The 17,644-nt window shown below is 38.2% G+C and overlaps 1 protein-coding gene across 1 annotated transcript in view; it reads left to right on the top strand.

Annotated features, from left to right (window-relative positions):
- The window catches only part of ENPP1 (ectonucleotide pyrophosphatase/phosphodiesterase 1), a 58,761-nt gene extending 42,389 nt beyond the window's left edge, over nucleotides 1-16,372 (top strand). The window contains exons 17-25 of the mRNA XM_026072824.1: nucleotides 3,077-3,164; nucleotides 6,629-6,804; nucleotides 7,360-7,411; nucleotides 10,311-10,465; nucleotides 11,735-11,870; nucleotides 12,934-13,014; nucleotides 14,109-14,241; nucleotides 15,035-15,191; nucleotides 16,074-16,372. Coding sequence (XP_025928609.1) covers nucleotides 3,077-3,164; nucleotides 6,629-6,804; nucleotides 7,360-7,411; nucleotides 10,311-10,465; nucleotides 11,735-11,870; nucleotides 12,934-13,014; nucleotides 14,109-14,241; nucleotides 15,035-15,191; nucleotides 16,074-16,241 — 1,146 coding nt within the window. The 3' untranslated portion in view covers nucleotides 16,242-16,372. The remainder of the gene's footprint in view (nucleotides 1-3,076; nucleotides 3,165-6,628; nucleotides 6,805-7,359; nucleotides 7,412-10,310; nucleotides 10,466-11,734; nucleotides 11,871-12,933; nucleotides 13,015-14,108; nucleotides 14,242-15,034; nucleotides 15,192-16,073) is intronic.
- The last annotated feature ends 1,272 nt before the right edge of the window (nucleotides 16,373-17,644 follow it).

Below are 17,644 nucleotides of genomic sequence, written 5' to 3'. Positions count from 1 at the left end.
TCCTGTGCAACGTGCTCTAGGTGACCCTGCTTGAGCAGGGGGGTTGGACTAGATGATCTGCAGAGGTCCCTTCCAGCCTCAGCGATTCTGTGATTCTGTGAGACCTGTGACACTATTCCCTCTGTAATTCCCTCTATAACTGCTATTGTGATGGTGCTGGGTAACCCACACTGGAAAAATTCCATTATGATAGGTGTTGGGCAAAAACCCAGCAGGACTTGTTCCAAGAGATCTGACTGTGCAGGTGAGGGCATAAAGGCATGCCAAGCTGTTTTGTTTTTATGTTAAAAGCAGGAACAGGCAATTTAAGAATAGTTTTCAAATACAAGGCTCATAGTGTCATAGGAGAATTCAGGTTGGAAGGGACCTCAGGGGTTCGCTAGACTAACCTCTCTCTCAAAGCACAGTCAGCTGTGGTCAGACCAGGTTGTTCAGGATTTTGTCCAGTTGGGTCTGGAAAACCTCCAAGGATGGAGACTGCACAACCTCTCTGGACAGCCTGCTCCACTGTTTGACTGTTCTCATGGTGAAAAAAGTGTTTCCTTATACCCAACGTGAACCTCTTGTTTCAATTTATGTCCATTGTCTCTCAATCTCCCACCATGTAGCACTGTCAAGAGCCTGGCTCTGTTGTCTTGGTGACTCCATCGTAGGAGCTGAGGGGGCTACTGTTAGGTCCCCCTGAAGCAGCCTCTTCTCCAGGCTGAGTAAGCCCTTCTCCCTCAGCCTCTCCTCACAGGGCGGGAGCTTCAGCCCCCAACCATCTTGACCCTCTGCTGAATTTGTGATGAACTTGTTTATTGATGTCTTCCTTGTATTGGGGATGCAGTATCTAGATGTGGTGTAATGAGTACTTGAGTAGAGAAGGATAATCACTTCCCTCTACCTCCTGGCTGAGTTCATGTTTATACAGCTCAGGATGCTGTTGGCTGCCCTTCCTGCCAGGACACGCACCTGGCTCATGTTCAGCTTACTGTCTACTAGGTCCCCTGGGCCCTTTCCAACAGAGCTGTTCCGTAGCCAGTCAGTCCCCTGGCTGCTAAAGGCTACTCTGTTCTTTGTGTCCAGGATGCCTAAGACAAGAAACAACAGGTTTAAGTTACCATAAAGAAGAGTTTGCTTGATTATTAGAAAACTTCATTTTCTTTTTCACCAGTAAAGAATAAAATAGTTTGCCTTGGAAGGCTGTGGAACTTCCATATAGGGATTCCCTTTCAAAAATAGCATAATTACTATTGATTCTGTCTCTTGCAAAGGTTGACTAAATGACCTCCCAACTTGGCAGTTCTGCTATTTCATGATAAAATATGTAACGCTGTTTTGAGGTAGCCCTGTTCAATAGAGAGCATATCAATCATGTTTAAAATAAGAACAGAGTCCTCCAAATCACCTCTTTAGAGAGGAACAGGAAAGGATTATAGGACRTTAAACAAGGGCTTGGGAAATATTCATTGAGATCCTAGTCAAGCCCATCTAATCCTGTATTCAAAAATTTATTTAAAATACATTTCATAAAAAGACAAATGTAGTCCAAGCATAAGAGTTCTATTTTAAAAGCCTTATTTTTTCATGTCTTGTGGAATTATGTAATATTTTTTAGTTAATGAAAGCCTTTATTAAATAATTTTGTTCACCTTTCCAGACCTACTCTTTTCCCCTGATTTGACAATGTAAAATCTGGTGGTAAGGTGGTAATAATGCATTAAAAACAACAAAGCCACATGATGCCACCAGTTTAGTATATTCTCTCTCTGTTGCTGTTTCACTGTGTTAAATTTTTTCAATGGGTTGACTTTATGTCAGATTTGGGACTGTCAGTTCATAGCATTCCTACTTGGTCTTAAACCAGGTATAGTTTATCCTTCTGTGGCTAGTGTTATACCGGCATAATTTTATACAGTGTAATTGGCTAATTCAACAGAAATGAGACAGTATGTTCCTGCCTCAACTGGTGCAAATTAGCCCTGAATAAATTATTAGCGCACAGATTTTGGTTGCAATAGTTGTAGAATGACAACTGCCTGCCTTATGTTTAAATCTCAAAAAAGTTAGTTGAGTTTAGCCTCTTCCACACGGATAGGAAATCTGAGACAATAGCATTGTTTGCAGAGATCTTACCAGGAAGATGCTGTAGAATGCAAAGCATCCATTGCTCATCCAGTATCTTTACACCACAGATGGTTGTAGTCTGTTTCACTAACTTAAAAAAAAAAAAAAAAAGCTGAATATTTCAGGATAAGTTTAAAAATCATCATCTTGGCAGCAGTTGAGTTGAAGCGGTTGCTGCCCTTGCCTCCTTGTTCTCAAATCTGCACAGATCCCTACTGTATGCTAGTGCAAGCTTTTCTGTGGCTGCAGAGTTAAGTAGGTCGAGGAACTGAACCAAATGAAAAAGAGCCAGCAAAAAAAAAAAAAAAAAATTTTTTTGTGCTGGCTGAGTTCCTGGATCAGGTTCATTGTATGGCTACACAATTGCTTGTGCCAGCGCAGCTCAGGAAGTGGTGCAAGGAGAAGAATGAACAGCTGCAAACCAGGGCTAGGAGCTGGGACTTCCAGCTGGCTTAAGCCATTTAAAGCATCACTACCGATAAATGTTTATGCAGCCTCAGATTAAAAACTTCCAAATTATTTACAGGACAGGAAAATGATAGTTATTTTGGCTCAACATTTTCTATTAAATCTCTTAAAGTAATTTAATTTTAAGAAAATTAATTTAACTTGTTCAAAAGCAGGGAAGAGAGCAAGGTACTTCATAAATGACTGCAGTCAATTTTTTCATAAATGACTGAAATAAATGAGGCAACAACAAGTCAGAATCAAGTTTCCTAATATTTATTTACTACTATTTTTCAAATTATTATTCAATCTTTTTAAAATACCTATGATTAGACATTTTCTTGGAAAAATACATTTTTTAATTTTTTTTAAGAAAGACCTGCATCTGACTTAATCCATATTATGTTGCTAAAGTAAAGATGAAAGTTCTTGGAAGAAAATGCTCTCAGAGTGCAAGAATATTTTCCATTCTAACCTATCTGAAAAAGAGTTCCACTTTAACTTTCTCTGTAAATCCTAGGCTATGTTTATTGGCTTTGGACCGGGATTCAAGTTTCGTACTCAAGTTGATCCGTTTGAAAATATTGAAGTCTATAATTTGATATGTGGTAAGTACAGTCTTCTTTTTCAGTAAAACATAATCTTTAGGTCATTATATATATTTWTATATATATATATAAATATATTTAAAATGAACATTTAAGTGCTTGTAGAAATTTGTCCTTAAGGCTTACTGCTGCTTTTCCCAAATAAAGTTTTTTGTATTTCTGAGAAAGATCCAACTTGTAAAGGACTAACAGATGACTGGGCTATACCTGTCACTCCTGATACCTGTCTTTTCCACTGATTACTGTTTATGTTCCACAGACTCTGAGTTTTCCAAGACTGACACTTTGCTAGCCATTACTAAAACTGACTACTTCATAATCTCTCTCCCATCAAGAGGGGGCCCTTCCTTTCTCTCTCATTTTGAACTAAAGGCTTAATTCAATATTAAATTAATCACTCAGGTGACCTTATTTGGGCAGTGTAATAAATAATGAGCACAGTAATGAGTATGGGTTCAGCTGCTAGGCAGCTCATTTCCAGAAAGTCTGAGTCATGTGTCCCCCTCCCCCCCCTTAATACATTTGATCAATTCCTTGTACATTCTGTCATATATTTTCTTATTTTTTTCTTTCACCATGTTTTTAATTTTTTAGTTACTTGATTTATGTATTTTTTTACATTTAGTTAATTAAAATCTAGATTTTTAATTTTTATTTACCTGTTCCAGGTAATAAACCTCCTCCCAAATTCATTATTGTCCGTGTCACTTGTTCCATTTTTGTATTGTATCTTTTAATATTAGATTTGGATGTTTCCCCATCTGTTCTCATTGTTTAATTCCACAGCTGTTTCAAATAGACCTTTTTTGTCTTTGGACTGCAGGCATCTTACTTGTTAGTCTGTAGTCCCATGGCCTGAGTCTCATTCTAAAGCTCATTGTCTCTACTGTAGCTATGCAACTAAAATCAAGTTTCCCGTTCCTCACACTTACATGGGATCACTGTAGAATTCATAATTAATTTCTATTTCATGCGGTCTGCTTGTGTACCTGATACTTACTGACAGCACTCTCCACATACGAATTTTATCGGATAAATATTTACTTTATTTTCTGTCATGGTACAGTTCACTGCCCCGAAGATGTGGGTTTTCTTTCTGCAGATTAGACACCTTGCTGCGCTCCTTTGCTTTCCACTCAAATACAATGTCCCTTACTCCCTGTTCCTTTGACCCTTTTCCTTCTTCCTGTATTTCATGGTTTTCAAAAAGTCTATCATGTAGTTCTCCCACCTTCTGATTTCGTTTATTCCCCTTGAGGTCTTCACCTGTTTTCCATTATTTCCTGCATCCTTCTCTCTCTTGCCAGGGTCCATACTTGCTCTAACACCTGCTTCTGTGAGAGACAATATATTACCAAAAGATTTGATCGAGAAAGCACTTAATGGGAACACTGCACATGTTTGAGATCAGTGGCAATACTCAGGTACTCTATGTTTAAACAATGTGTTTAAATTCTTTGCTGGAATGGGAAACAGAGGCCATTGTGAGGAAGCCTGTGTCTCACACCCTTGTATGCTTTATGTCATGGTTGATTTCCTTGAACCGTCTTCTCATTCTGCGCTGTTCCATCCTGTGTATACTGCATGGGAGGGGTAGAGTCCTTGCTGGCATCTTGGTGAAGCAAGTTCAGTGACAGGTCAGGTATTTCAAGTGCAGTCACATAGGTCTAGATTTCCTCCATCGTGTGTGGAAAGAGTTGAAGAATAGAGAGTGCAAAAGCCAGAATGTTAACCGTCTGATAGAAAACGATGAGGTGAGGCAACTTACTAAACCTTCTCCTTTCCCAYGACTTGGGTGCCTTCTTCTGGACTGTAGGAAGGCACCTTCTTTCACATGTCATTTGGGGCCCTAGAATCCTCACAGAAGTGCCTGACTGTACCTTCTAGCAAAATGTAGCCAGGGAAGGGAGATTTTCTCCTTTTCATGCAGCACCTCAACATTTCAGGCATGAGCACCAGATATGTACAACTGATTGTCTTGTCTAACTCAGGGAATTTCAACTCATGTTTTCCAAGAGGGTGTCCAAATTGCCAGACTTAAGGTTTTCTGGGGCATTGTGAATGCCTGGACACTCCATTTTTTAATGATAGGAAGATAGTCAATGTAGTTTAGTTGTTGAATTGGGGGCCTGAGTTCCAGGCTTGGTTCTGATTTAATTTTTCACTGTTTTGTGTGATGTGTTCATTTGAACAGTAACTGCTAGGCTTAGAAATCTTGTCTTATTCTCCTTCCCAAAGCAAAACAGCTTCAGCTGGTGGGAATGACATTAACATACCTTAGAGTGTCACAGTGCAGAAAGAAGTGTGTTCTGTTCACCCACAGAGAAAGGAAAGTTCAGTTCTGAACTCCTGTGCTCTGGGTGAGTGATCTAGCCACCAAGCTTTTGGATAAAAGAGTGTTTCATCAGCTGCTGTGTTTTGAAAACATTTTATTTCATAGGTTTAGTATGAGTACAAATATCTAAATGGGGGGTGTCAAGAGGATGGGGCCAGACTCTTCAGTGATGCCCAGCGACAGGACAAGAGGCAACGGGCACAAACTGAAACACAGGAAGTTCCATCTGAATATGAGAAGAAACTTCTTCACTGTGAGGGTGACAGAGCASTGGCACAGGTTGCCCAGAGAGGTTGTGGAGTCTCCTTCTCTGGAGATACTCAAAACCCGCGAGGATGTGATCCTGTGCAACGTGCTCTAGGTGACCCTGCTTGAGCAGGGGGGTTGGACTTAGACAATCTCCAGAGGTCCCTTCCAACCTCAGCCATTCTGTGATTCTGTGAGTATGAGTGGAGGAACAACAAATCCATGAATCCTAGTCAGGATTAAGCGTGAGAGAGGGCTTGATCTATTCGGCGTCGTGAAAACATCTAAAGTGCAGCTCTTTAGTTGCTTGAGTAACTTTCATGTCAGAGATTTAGCATTTGTGAGATACAGATGTTTTCATGGTTAGATCCCACTTGTGAATTTTAAAGCTTAATGCTTTGGACCTAAATGACAAGTAGAACCTATGTTCTGCCTCTTATGGCTTTACTCTGTAGTGATAATTGTTAACTGAGGCTTATGCATTAACTTCCAGATAGTTAAAAAAAAAACGCCCCCCCCCCCAGCTTAATTGTTACTTAGCCATCGGCTTCATGTGCCCGAGATTCACTTTCTATCCACTACTRCAAATTCGGATGCTGCAAGTTCATTTCCCATTAGATGTAAGCCTCTTGCATTTTTTGTTCTTGTTCTCTCCCTCCTTACAAGTAGACTAATTACCATCCTGAGCCCTAGCTAAGAACATATGTGCTTACTGTTAAAGGGGTTACATTGCTTTCTCTTTTGGCTGATATGAATAGCAAGCAATGCAGCATTATTGACTCACCCGTACCTGTAACCATCCATAATTGTAATCACAGTTTAAATTGTAATACAGCAGTGTGGCCTTTTTCATCTCATTAATGTCTTTTGAATTCTTTCATAGATTTGCTTGATTTGAAACCAGCCCCAAACAATGGCACTCATGGACGCCTAAACCATCTTTTAAGGAACCCTGTTTATACCCCCCACAATCCCAAAGAAATAAGCCATCCTTCTGAATGCTCTGCTGTGGGACAAAGAACCTTTTCAGTGAGCCTTGGCTGCTCCTGTAAGACTGCTGTAAGTACTGAAATGGTTAAAGTTGTGGAGGCAGGGGTCTGTGTTGTATTCAAACAATGAAACTGTGGATTCTCTAGTGTTTGTTTACCTTGTAACTTTGCTGCCATGGTTCTGATCCAGTACTAATTGGTATCAAAATCAGATCTTTGCATGGATTACTGGGGGCTAGTTGCATTTGTGTATTCATTTTTGCCATTTGCTCATGTAAAGTCATGTCCAGCTCTGAAGAGCCTGGAAAATGCTCCAGAGGCAAACTTTGCTGGGGAAAGCATTAAGTTCTTGCTTCCTTCACTRAATTATGTGGAATTTCCCTTCTGTGAATGTGTTGTGTGTTTGGGCTGCGGTTTTCAAGACTGTAGATTTGTCTGTGGCAAAAAGATTCTGCAAATTCTGCACAGCTCATCTGCAGTAGACATCAGTGAGAGTTCCATATATGGATAACTTGCAAGACAAACATGTTACATTTGTTACTTTACTGTAAGCATAATAATGGCTGGTAATGTGCTTTATAAAAGAGAGTAGAATCTCAGTGATTTTTTTCTTTCATAATTATAGGGCTTACCAGTAAGGGATTTTCATCAGCGTTTAAATCTCAGTGCAACAGAAGGTAAGAATTTTAGATAGTAAAAGAAAATGATAACAAAAATATAAGAATGTTTAAAAATATAAGATGTTTGATGTCTAAACTTCTCAACATCTCAAGTACATGAGGTAAAAGTTTCTTTAAACTATTCACTAACACTGTAGCTCTAATATTAGTGGTTCAAATACAATCCTACTGAACTGTTTGTTCTAAAATAGATGTTTATCTTTATGCATGTATATTTGCCACATGTGTTACCTGATACATTTGAATTTTCTAGCTGTAAGTAATGAGCATTCTGGCATGGGAATCAAGTGGTATATGTCAGAGTATCTGATGAGAAATCCCTGTAACTACTGACATCATGATGGCAGCATACTTTCAGTGAAGCATAAAGGGTATTTTACATGGTCTAGCAGTTAAGATCTGAAGTTGTTGCTTGTTTTACTTAAGCTGCATTTCACTCCTGTGAATATACATGTGGCATGGTTGAGCTGCAGCTTGTAAGACTGTAGATTTGCTCATGACTCACAAACGAAATATACTATTCTGAGCACAAAGCAGCTAAGACAGAAAATAAATCATGAAAACTGTAAGTCACAATGGAACGTAGCTCTTGGTGCTAATACCTCAAAAGATGAAATCAAGATGATTAGGTTGTCAGAAATAGTGATAGGCTGAAACAGACCTTGCCATGTGTTTGTTCATAAAACCTTGTTGTTTCTTATGCAAATAAATTCTGTATTTGGCTGCATCTAACTGTAGCTCACTATTAAGAAATGGAGTTATATGCCAGCTGCAGACAGGATCCAGCAGTTGTTGTTTATTCAGGCCTAATTTAAGGCTTCTGTTGATTTGTGTAGTTTGTCCTGGCACAAAAAAGCAGGTTAGAGTTTTCTTGAATCTTTCCCATGAACARCAAGACACTGTTTTAAAATGTGTCCCAGAACCATCATAAAATCATTCTTTCAATGTTGTAACACTCATGAGAACAACAAAATGAAATCCAGTTAGCAAGATACAGAAACATGTGCCTTCACTTAAGCATGGAAGTAATTTCACTGATCTTGACTGTCTACTAATAAATAGGAGGAAGCCTGAGTGTGTTCCCAGAAACAGCCTTGAAAAAATACGTCAAGGCTAGGCACATAATCGTTTTAGTTCCCTTTTGAAGAAATATAAACTCAAGGCTCTTATCCTAAATTTTTTGAAGACAGGAATTTGGCTTGGATCATCAGTGAGAGCTGGCTTAGCACTGGTCTTAATAGTAGTAGTTTGCTTTTAAGTTGCATGAACTGTGCATTTGCTAAGGAGATATGAAAGACATTATCACAGATGAAAGAATTCCAGTAACCAGCCTAAATACTCCTTAAAATTATTTAGTTTTAGTAACCTTTATAGGCATATTCTCTTACTGATTTTCATAGCTTGACAGCCTTATAAGAGCAATGAAATATTAACTATATTTGTAGTTTCATTTTAAAAAAAGTAAAGTGTTGGCCTTTTCCCTCATCAGTAGAGAAATAAATGTCATAATCTTGATGTTTTTTGTGGTGTGGAATCACTGTGAAATAATTTCCAGTATTCATTATTTTAAAAGAGGAAAGAATTGGACCCAATTGCCTTGAAATTGTAGAACTACGTAATTTGTGGATGGCAGTGATTTATTTAATGGAAAATATACTTTGAAGGCCTTGGTGCCCTTCTTTGTAATTCCAGTCAGATAACAGTTGGCTGAAAACTTTGGCATTTTCAACAGAAAAGTAGTATTTTTATTATTTTGAAATATTTTCACGATGTGCTAGTTTTCCTCAGAGTTTTTATTTTACATCAGAGAACTTGAAAGTTGAAAACATTACTTTTTGTTTGTTTCCAGTTGGCAAAAATTAAAATATTGAGTGTTTTGATGAAATTGAAATCTGCCTTGGGGGAAAAAAAGGCTGAAATTTTCTGCTGACATTTTTTGACTGCAGCATATGATTGCAGGAACATGTGTTTCTTATGACTTTTTTTTTAAAGATAAATGGTATTGACCCTAAAGTAATTCTCTTGTTAAATCTGCTTTTCTCTTCAGCTTCTGTCTAACAACTTCCCTTGTTCTGATCCCACATAGCTTCTTTCTGATACAGTTTTAAAGGAATGTCTTCACTCCTCCATTGGATGCAGTAGTTGGCCAATGAATGTAAGCAGGCAGTGTCTTAGACACAGGTCTGCCAGAAACCCTGCGCATCTATCTGCGCATCTGCACAACTGTGTTGAGTGATATCATACATAAAACATTTGTACATTTCTTTTGATATATGCAGACTTTAAGAGATTTGGTCTATGACAGAGGGAGAGGAAGAAGGAAGKTTTTTTTGATTATGGCAATTATTCTAAAGCAAGCTCATGCACATCTGAAAATCTAACCATTATATTACTGTATTATTTGCTTAAATCTCTATATTTCTTAGTCCTTTAAATGTCACTTTGAAATACAACTTTTGGTTTCCACTAAAATAGGCCTTCAGCAGATTTCAAATCACATTAATTGCTTACTGTCCCACCTAACCATTAAGTAAAAGTAGCTTCCACATTAAATATTTAAATCGATTCACAAAGTCAATTAAGACCAACTTTGCAACTTAGATTCATCTGCTGCTTTAAATGGCAAAATATTTTATTTTAAATGGGAAGTTCAGTTCCACGGTGTAAGTTTACGTGATAGATATCATTATTTTACTTTATACTGAAATGTCATTTAATGTATTGCCTTGTCACAGGAATCATACCTTTGATACAAGAATGAAACTTTTTTGTTCCATTACTTTGACTTCTTTGTTTGACAATTGGAAATTTGGGCAAAACTTAGGCGTACAGAACAAGAAGGTGCTTAACAACCAGTATCTATTGAACTTGTAACACACGCTTATTTCTGCTCCAGGTAAGAATATAGAGAAACGTACTTTGCCCTATGGACGGCCCAGGGTTCTGCAGAAGAGACATAATTACTGCCTCCTTTACCATTACCATTATGTGAGTGGATACAGCAAGGATTACAAAATGTCTCTGTGGAGTGCATACACTGTTAACAGAGATGTAAGTGTCTGAAGGAATGTTAGAAGCAACCTTGAAAGGGAAAAAGTTGGAATGTCAGTTATTCCTAAATGCCTATTACTGCTGCTCATGATATTCTCTCCCAGGGAACTATTTAGAGCTACAGGGGATATAAAGAGGATTCTTGTATGAGCTTCTCTTCCTTTCCCTTGTATTAATAAGGGTTGGCTTTGACTCCTTCCCCTTGCTTGGGGTGAACTGCAGTCTTGCTTCCAGAACCAAGCAGATCCAGTAGGAACAGTGAGGAGCCTGGGAATTCCTTGTAGCCATAACCATTGATACAGAGGCCCTATGAACCTGCTTGGCCATGTAGGTCTGCTACAAAATGCTGCCAGTGCTATCCTTAGTCTTGTCTCAATGCAGGTTTCATGGTCTCAAAGCAGTGTTCATGGTGCAGCAGGGCCCTTTGGAAAAGATAATCTCCGGGCTATCTAGAGCGACATTCATGCCTTGATCCAATTGTTCTATCAGAAAATTATCTTGATGAAAAAAGAGAAACTGATGGAGAAAAATCTGGTCTTTGCTATCCTCAACCTATGCTATGAAGTGCGTGTTCGTATAGAACACTGATCTTGTGAATGAAAGTTTTTCAGGTTGCTTTTCCCATTCAGAGAAAATTTAGATGCCATATCATGTTTAAAAGAAATTAAAACAGTAGAGGATACTTTTTGGTTTGATTACTTGGGGGTCATAAATTTTAAATAATGACTGTTATAAGTAAATCAGACTATACTATGGCAAGATTTGCTTGATCCTAGATATTTTGTGAGGTTAGTGGCATGAAACAACCAGTTTCTGTAGCAAGTTGCACAGTGGAGAGAGATGGCTAACAACACATCTGGCTGCCTCTGATTCTCAGTCCTGAATGAATGGGTGTATTTATAACAGATCAGATTTGAAATAGTCCATAAAAAATAAAATCCTGTACTGCAAATTTACTTTGCCCCCACAACTCCTCCCTAACTGTGATCACAGGTGTCTTTAACTGGCACATCTGGGTTTCCTTCTGGAAGAAGTTCTTCCCAGCTCAGTGTAAATTCTGCAGTTCACTTTATAAAATATATGAAATGGGGTGCGGGTTGTTTTCCTCTGGCAAAATATGGAAACAACTCTTGCACCTTACAGTTAAGTCTCTTCATACTATTAAAGGCAATTGCAGCTAAATATTTAGAGTTTTGTTGTCCCCCACACTAGAGAATTACTGTGAGTCAGCTCTACATATTACCAATGATACTTTCTTCTTTTCAATAGGACAAATGGGCTTCTGCTACAGAAGATATCTCCAGCTGCTTACACAAGGATGTTCGTATTCCTCTTAATCATAACCAGACATGTTCATTTTACAACAGTCATCCTCAGCTAACCTATGGATTCCTTTCTCCTCCAAGTAAATACATTGCCTTCCTTCTACAACATATCTGACATACAACATATCTTACATAATTTGCAATGTTGTAGGTGCATTCTTTTATAGGTRTTCCTGCTAATTAATTGGAGTATGAAGCAGTGATTGCTGAATTATCAGCTACATAGTCCACTTCCTTTGGCAGCTCACTTTATCATATGAGAAAGAATAACACTGCAGGCAGTTGGCAGGATGCCCAAGGTCCTTTAATACTTCATGAAAGCTTATTAATGTGTCAGATTTCAAAAGTGACATCTCATAGAAGAAACTGGAAGGAACGTGTATACATTGAAACAAGTCTGACAAATTGCAAATTCACTTCATATGACAGGCATTAGTTGGAACTATCCAAAGTAAAATTTAATGATGCTTCCTTAACTTAAAAACAGCCTTGATAAGTTTGTTTCATATTTGAAATATACTATTGTAAAACACATGTGGTCTTCAGTAAAATGATTCCGTGTTTGGTCTGAAGAATGTAGATCTGGTTCTCAGACATCTTGAAAAATGTTTAGCTGTTTAGAAGCATTTAGAAATATTTGGGAGTAAATTGTGTGTGAACTGTTGCTGACCTGATTTGGGAGCATTTCACATTGACTTTACTGCATAAAGTACTGAGTAGTGGATAACTTAAACATTCACATCAAGTTCAAAAACATAATTTGCAAAGTTCAGATAGAGCTCATACTTTTGCACCTAAATTCTGCAGGCAGAACACCTTGGTCGGACACTCATGAAGTGATTTAGAGATTAAGGAAGGGGATGAAATTCAAAAGCCTGTTCTGATGTTTTTAAATCTCATGGAAATGTGTCCATTTTATATCTGACAAGTGCAATTACAGTTGCTGCTGATAAGGTTATTTTATCTAGGACCTGATTCAGCATGTACTGAAGTTAGCACTTAGTCCTACATCAGCTTTGAAAAGAAAAGTCAGGTCAGCCCCACCTTAACATTGTTACACTGATCTTCAAACTTGCATGAAGTTGGCATTTTCATGCTCTTAAAGTAACAAATCCAATCAATAATTGCTTTTTTATTTTTTAGATTTGTTGACAGATGCAAAGAAACCTCACTATGCCGCCTTACTTACCAGCAACATTGTGCCAATGTATCCTGCATTTAAAGGTATTTTATTTGTATGCATATTAATATGCATGTTTGAATGCAAGAAACTGCTGATTTTGCTTACTTCCAAATCATGCAAAGGATCCTTGATTCAGCTGCCTTTGTAAATTAAGACCTTCCCACACTATGGACTCCTTACATCAGTGAAAATTTTCTTGAAGTTGGATCATCAGTCTTGTGAAAAACGTCTCATCATTGTGAGCTCATGATTCCTAATCAATTGGCTCATTACACAAAAGCCTAGTATAAACATCTTCATTTAATATCCATGATGTTTTTTGTTCACATTTTCCTACCTACACAGGGTTTTATATGGAGTGTCTTCTAGAGAACCCAGTTACCAGTTACATAATTAATGTGCGTTAAAATAATTTCCAGTTTAGGAATGCCTCCAAAACTCAGATGAGTTTCCAAGAGGGAGTCTGTGGTCTCAGTCACTAAGGAAACAGGAAAATAATCATGTCTCTATTAGGGAAGCAGGGGAGACCTGGACTTACCGGGGTGAGAGTGAACATGTGATGGTGGGCTGAGGGAGTTCAAGCATATTCCTGGGGAAAAGAAAGAGGAATAAGTATGGCACTTCCTCTGGGCAGAAGAGATCTCCTTTTGCATAATGGAGCAGTGGTCCACTCTTAACCCTAATTAACAATGTCATAGAGGTAAGGAGAGGTTTCAGGTAAATCTAAACTGAGGGACTTGGAAATACTTCCTGGCTTGTGGAAGTGGGGGTACCTGCTGGCCATGCTAACTTGAAAATGGGGCAAGATACAGGCAGGCATGGTTTTCTCTCACCTTCTTTCCTCTAGCCTCTGCATGTCTTCATTTCCATGGAAAGAAACCCAAGATCACAAGGGAGCCTCGCTGTGCCTCAGTCAGATCGCTGGTTAGGGTGACTGTGAGACCAGAATACCAAGAGATACTGCAGTGCATGCTGCTGCTCAGCTAGATGAAGCCTTTGAAAACTATAAACGCCTGTATAACTTAGTTTCGTAGCTTATCATGTCTGTCTGTATTCTACTGAAAACTCTCTGTGCAGTTATTTTAAGAGCTTCTACTCTGAGATAATGCGTGCCACTTCCATTATTGTGTTTCAGTGTTATGGAACTACTTCCATCAAACCCTGTTGCCTGAATATGCTGCAGCCAGAAATGGTGTCAATGTAGTCAGTGGTCCTGTGTTTGATTATGACTATGATGGGCTCTATGATACCTTGGAAAAGGTGAAAAGGTACAAATCTTTCACATTCTAATGCTTTGCTTCTTTCCTTCATTAGTGATCACAAAGTTATGATCCTTGTTATCAAAGAAAGTGTGTTGCCAAGACAGGGCTCTTGGCAGGTTATAGCAGTAGCGAGAGAGCCAGTCAAATGGCCCTAAACAGATACAGAACTGTAAAGCTAAGAGATAAACAACAAACACAACAAGAAAAAACACCCTAGAAATATGGTATCCTAAAACCTGAAAGTAAAGTGTAAGAGAAGCAGTTGTATTAGGAGTAATGTCTGTTAACCTGAAATCTTATGACATTGCCTCTAGAAGTGGAAGAGGCAAGAGCTTATCCTTAGTATCACGGTTGATACTTCCTGAGTCTGGGTAGCTGGCAGTGTTTCACTACTAAGTTGTCAGTACAAATACACTAGTTACTTCTAGTTAGCAAAATTGGTTCAACCTATCGGACAGATGACTCAGGCTGAACTGTCAGCTCAACTGTCTGCTCTACATTCTTACATATTTTTATGAAATCGCAGTTTCTCCTTGTCATACCTTGTGAAACTGATTTTTCAGATCAGCCTACAAGCCAAACCTGATTTGCAAAATTGTAATCTGGGCTTCAACTTCAGTTGTAATCTTGGCATCAACTTTGATTACAGCTGAAATTTTCCTTCCAGGCCTAAGTTTTCTTTAGACCAAATGGTCAGGTAGATTACTAAAATCCATCTGCTAGAGTATAGCTGATTACTGTGTCATTTTTTCTTTGTGTGTGATTTAGTAGATTTACAGAAAGATCTTTTGCATTTCAGACACCCTGGTAATTCAGAAATTCCAATTCCAACTCACTTCTTCATTGTGCTGACTAGTTGTAAAAATACTTCTGAAACTCCTTTGGAGTGTGAAGAGTCTTTAGATACCTTGCCTTTCATTGTACCTCACAGAGAAGACAACAGTGAAAGCTGCACAGTACGTAATCTGTTCAGTTCCCGTATACAACTGAAGCCAGACCCAAGCTTGTTTTGCTTGGATATCAGTGATTAAACTGTGTTTTATCATGTCAGCATTCTTGAGAGGGAAGACAATATTTTTATAAGCAGAATTATTTTGAAATGTGTATATATGCTTAAATGTGAAAACAGAAGTTCCCTGTTCAAAAAGCAACATATATAGCTAGAGGGACCAAGTCAGAGTGTGCTGAGAGAATCAGTGTGATACATGCATGAATTTCTGTAGCACAAATATCCAGTCTTTACAGCTGAGAATGGTGAAGGGTTTCTAGGAGAAGATGTGTCATCCACAAAGAAATGTAGTGGTAGGCCACATGTCTACTCAAAAGAAGACGACAAATATTCCCAAAGAATATCAGTTACTTCTAGTTCAAATAACTTCACATTGTGTGATGGGAATACAGATAGCTACACTCCATATAAACCAGAACAGAGCATGGAAAGTGTGCTCACCTGTGCTACAGAGAACAATTACACAAGTCACTGCCCAAGTCAAGTACAGCTCTCAGCAGTAGTTTTATAACTACCAGAGATGGTGGATAGATGTTGCACTTGACCTGGCATTCCTCACCGTCACCAGCTGCTGCTGGTGTAGTTGCAAGTTCTGTGTACTTGAGAAAGTAACAGCAAGTACTAGCAATTTAGGCAAACTTGTAACTATTTAGAATCTAATGCTCTCTACTATTTGTTTTTTWAGATGTTTGCCACCAGTTACAGCTGTCTGTCTTTTGTTTTTCTGTCTTTGTAAAATATTAAAATACCTTTTGCTGATTGATTAAATGTATGTCACAGGAAAAAAAAAATTGTAAAAAACTTTTCTTTTTCTCTTCTTTCTCAAAAGGATGGCAAGTCTGAGTCCATGTGGGTTGAAGAGAGAATGAAGTTTCATACAGCCCGGGTCAGAGATATAGAATTACTTACTGGACTCAGCTTCTATCAAGATAGAAAACAGCCAGTATCTGAGATTTTACAGTTAAAAACATATTTACCAACTTTTGAAACAGTCTGATTTTTCCTGTGGAATGATGTTGTCTATTTCAAAACTGATTTATAAATAGACTGTTTTAATTAATGCAAACTTTTTTTTTTAAATAAGCTGGAACATTTATTGAGAACTCTTGACCAAAATGCCAGTAGGGAGAAGAGTGGGTATCTCATTTGTATCTCAGGGACTCCTGATGGACTATGTACAATACAGGAYGACAGCTCCTGTCATTCCCACTTGAATGTGGTAGAACCATGTCCATTATTAAATGCTACTGGCATTTGAACATGATAGTTTGAGACACTGAGGAGAATATCTTTTATATGCACTGGAGAGGGAGAAGTTTATAAATCATGTGTTATGATCAATATTCTGCTTTAAAAATAGAGGTAATTGGCAAATATCTTACAGTTCTAGGAAATAATTACATTCTCAGTGACTGATGTATCTGGTTTCCTGTGAAACAGGAATTACATTTTAAGCTTTGGGTTTCTTAAAATAATGCAGCAATATATTGAGGTTAGCAGTAAGACTGATTCATGAACCTTCCCGAGCATGGGATAGACTTCTAGCTGAACAAGCTGCTCTGTTAGCTAGGAAGTATTAGGATTTTGCTGTCCTCTAGTGGCTCCAGAACTGAATGAGAAGTTGATGGACATTTTGCCTATATGTGCRTCATCAGAATGAGTAGGAATATGATGCATCAAATCATCTGGAAAATAATAAGAAATTAATTCAGGAAAATCTCTGAGCTCCCAGAAATAATTATCTTCAAATTAAACTTAGATTTGATTAAGAGATTTTGCTTTCTTGAAGGAAAGATGCCTTTTTAGATTTGGTGCATGATTTTGTCATTTGTAGTTTTGATATCCCATTTTTGTCAAGAAAAGATATTTTTGCATTAAGATTGTTGCCTTAGTTAGAATGATAGGATGACCTTCTGTAGTGGCAAAGGTTTTACTCCTTATCACTGCAGTAAATGCCCAGAGGCTATTCAGTTGTCCATTGGCAGCAAATGATCCTAGCTGTGTTTTTAGCTGTTCCTTTAGCACTATATCATCCAAATTCCAGCTTACATAAGTTACCYGTCTTGAATGCAGACACTGCCAGATGCAAATCCAGAAAAGCATGTAATGAGCTTTCTGGGAAGCTGTCAGGCCACACAACAGCTGCTAGAGGCACTCAGGTGTGTAGGAACTCCCTTCTTTTCCAGTACACATACTATCACCTTTGCAATTCACCCACTCTCTCTAAAGCTGATGAGCCAAGATTGGCTCTGTTATGTTTAGAGTTTGGCATAGTCAATTACACATTTATATTTTGCTCATTTAAAAAAAGAAAATACATCACGCACAAGTATGTTAGGATAATGAAGAGCCTGTGTCTGAGCACTAAGCCAGTATATCTATCTTAGAGCTTAGTCAGGG

The sequence above is a fragment of the Apteryx rowi genome, unplaced genomic scaffold (assembly GCF_003343035.1).
Source record: "Apteryx rowi isolate R43461 unplaced genomic scaffold, aptRow1 scaffold_351, whole genome shotgun sequence".
NCBI classification, from domain to species: domain Eukaryota; kingdom Metazoa; phylum Chordata; class Aves; order Apterygiformes; family Apterygidae; genus Apteryx; species Apteryx rowi.
Note: the sequence above shows the minus strand (reverse complement) of the source record. Positions and strands in the feature narration are given on the sequence as shown.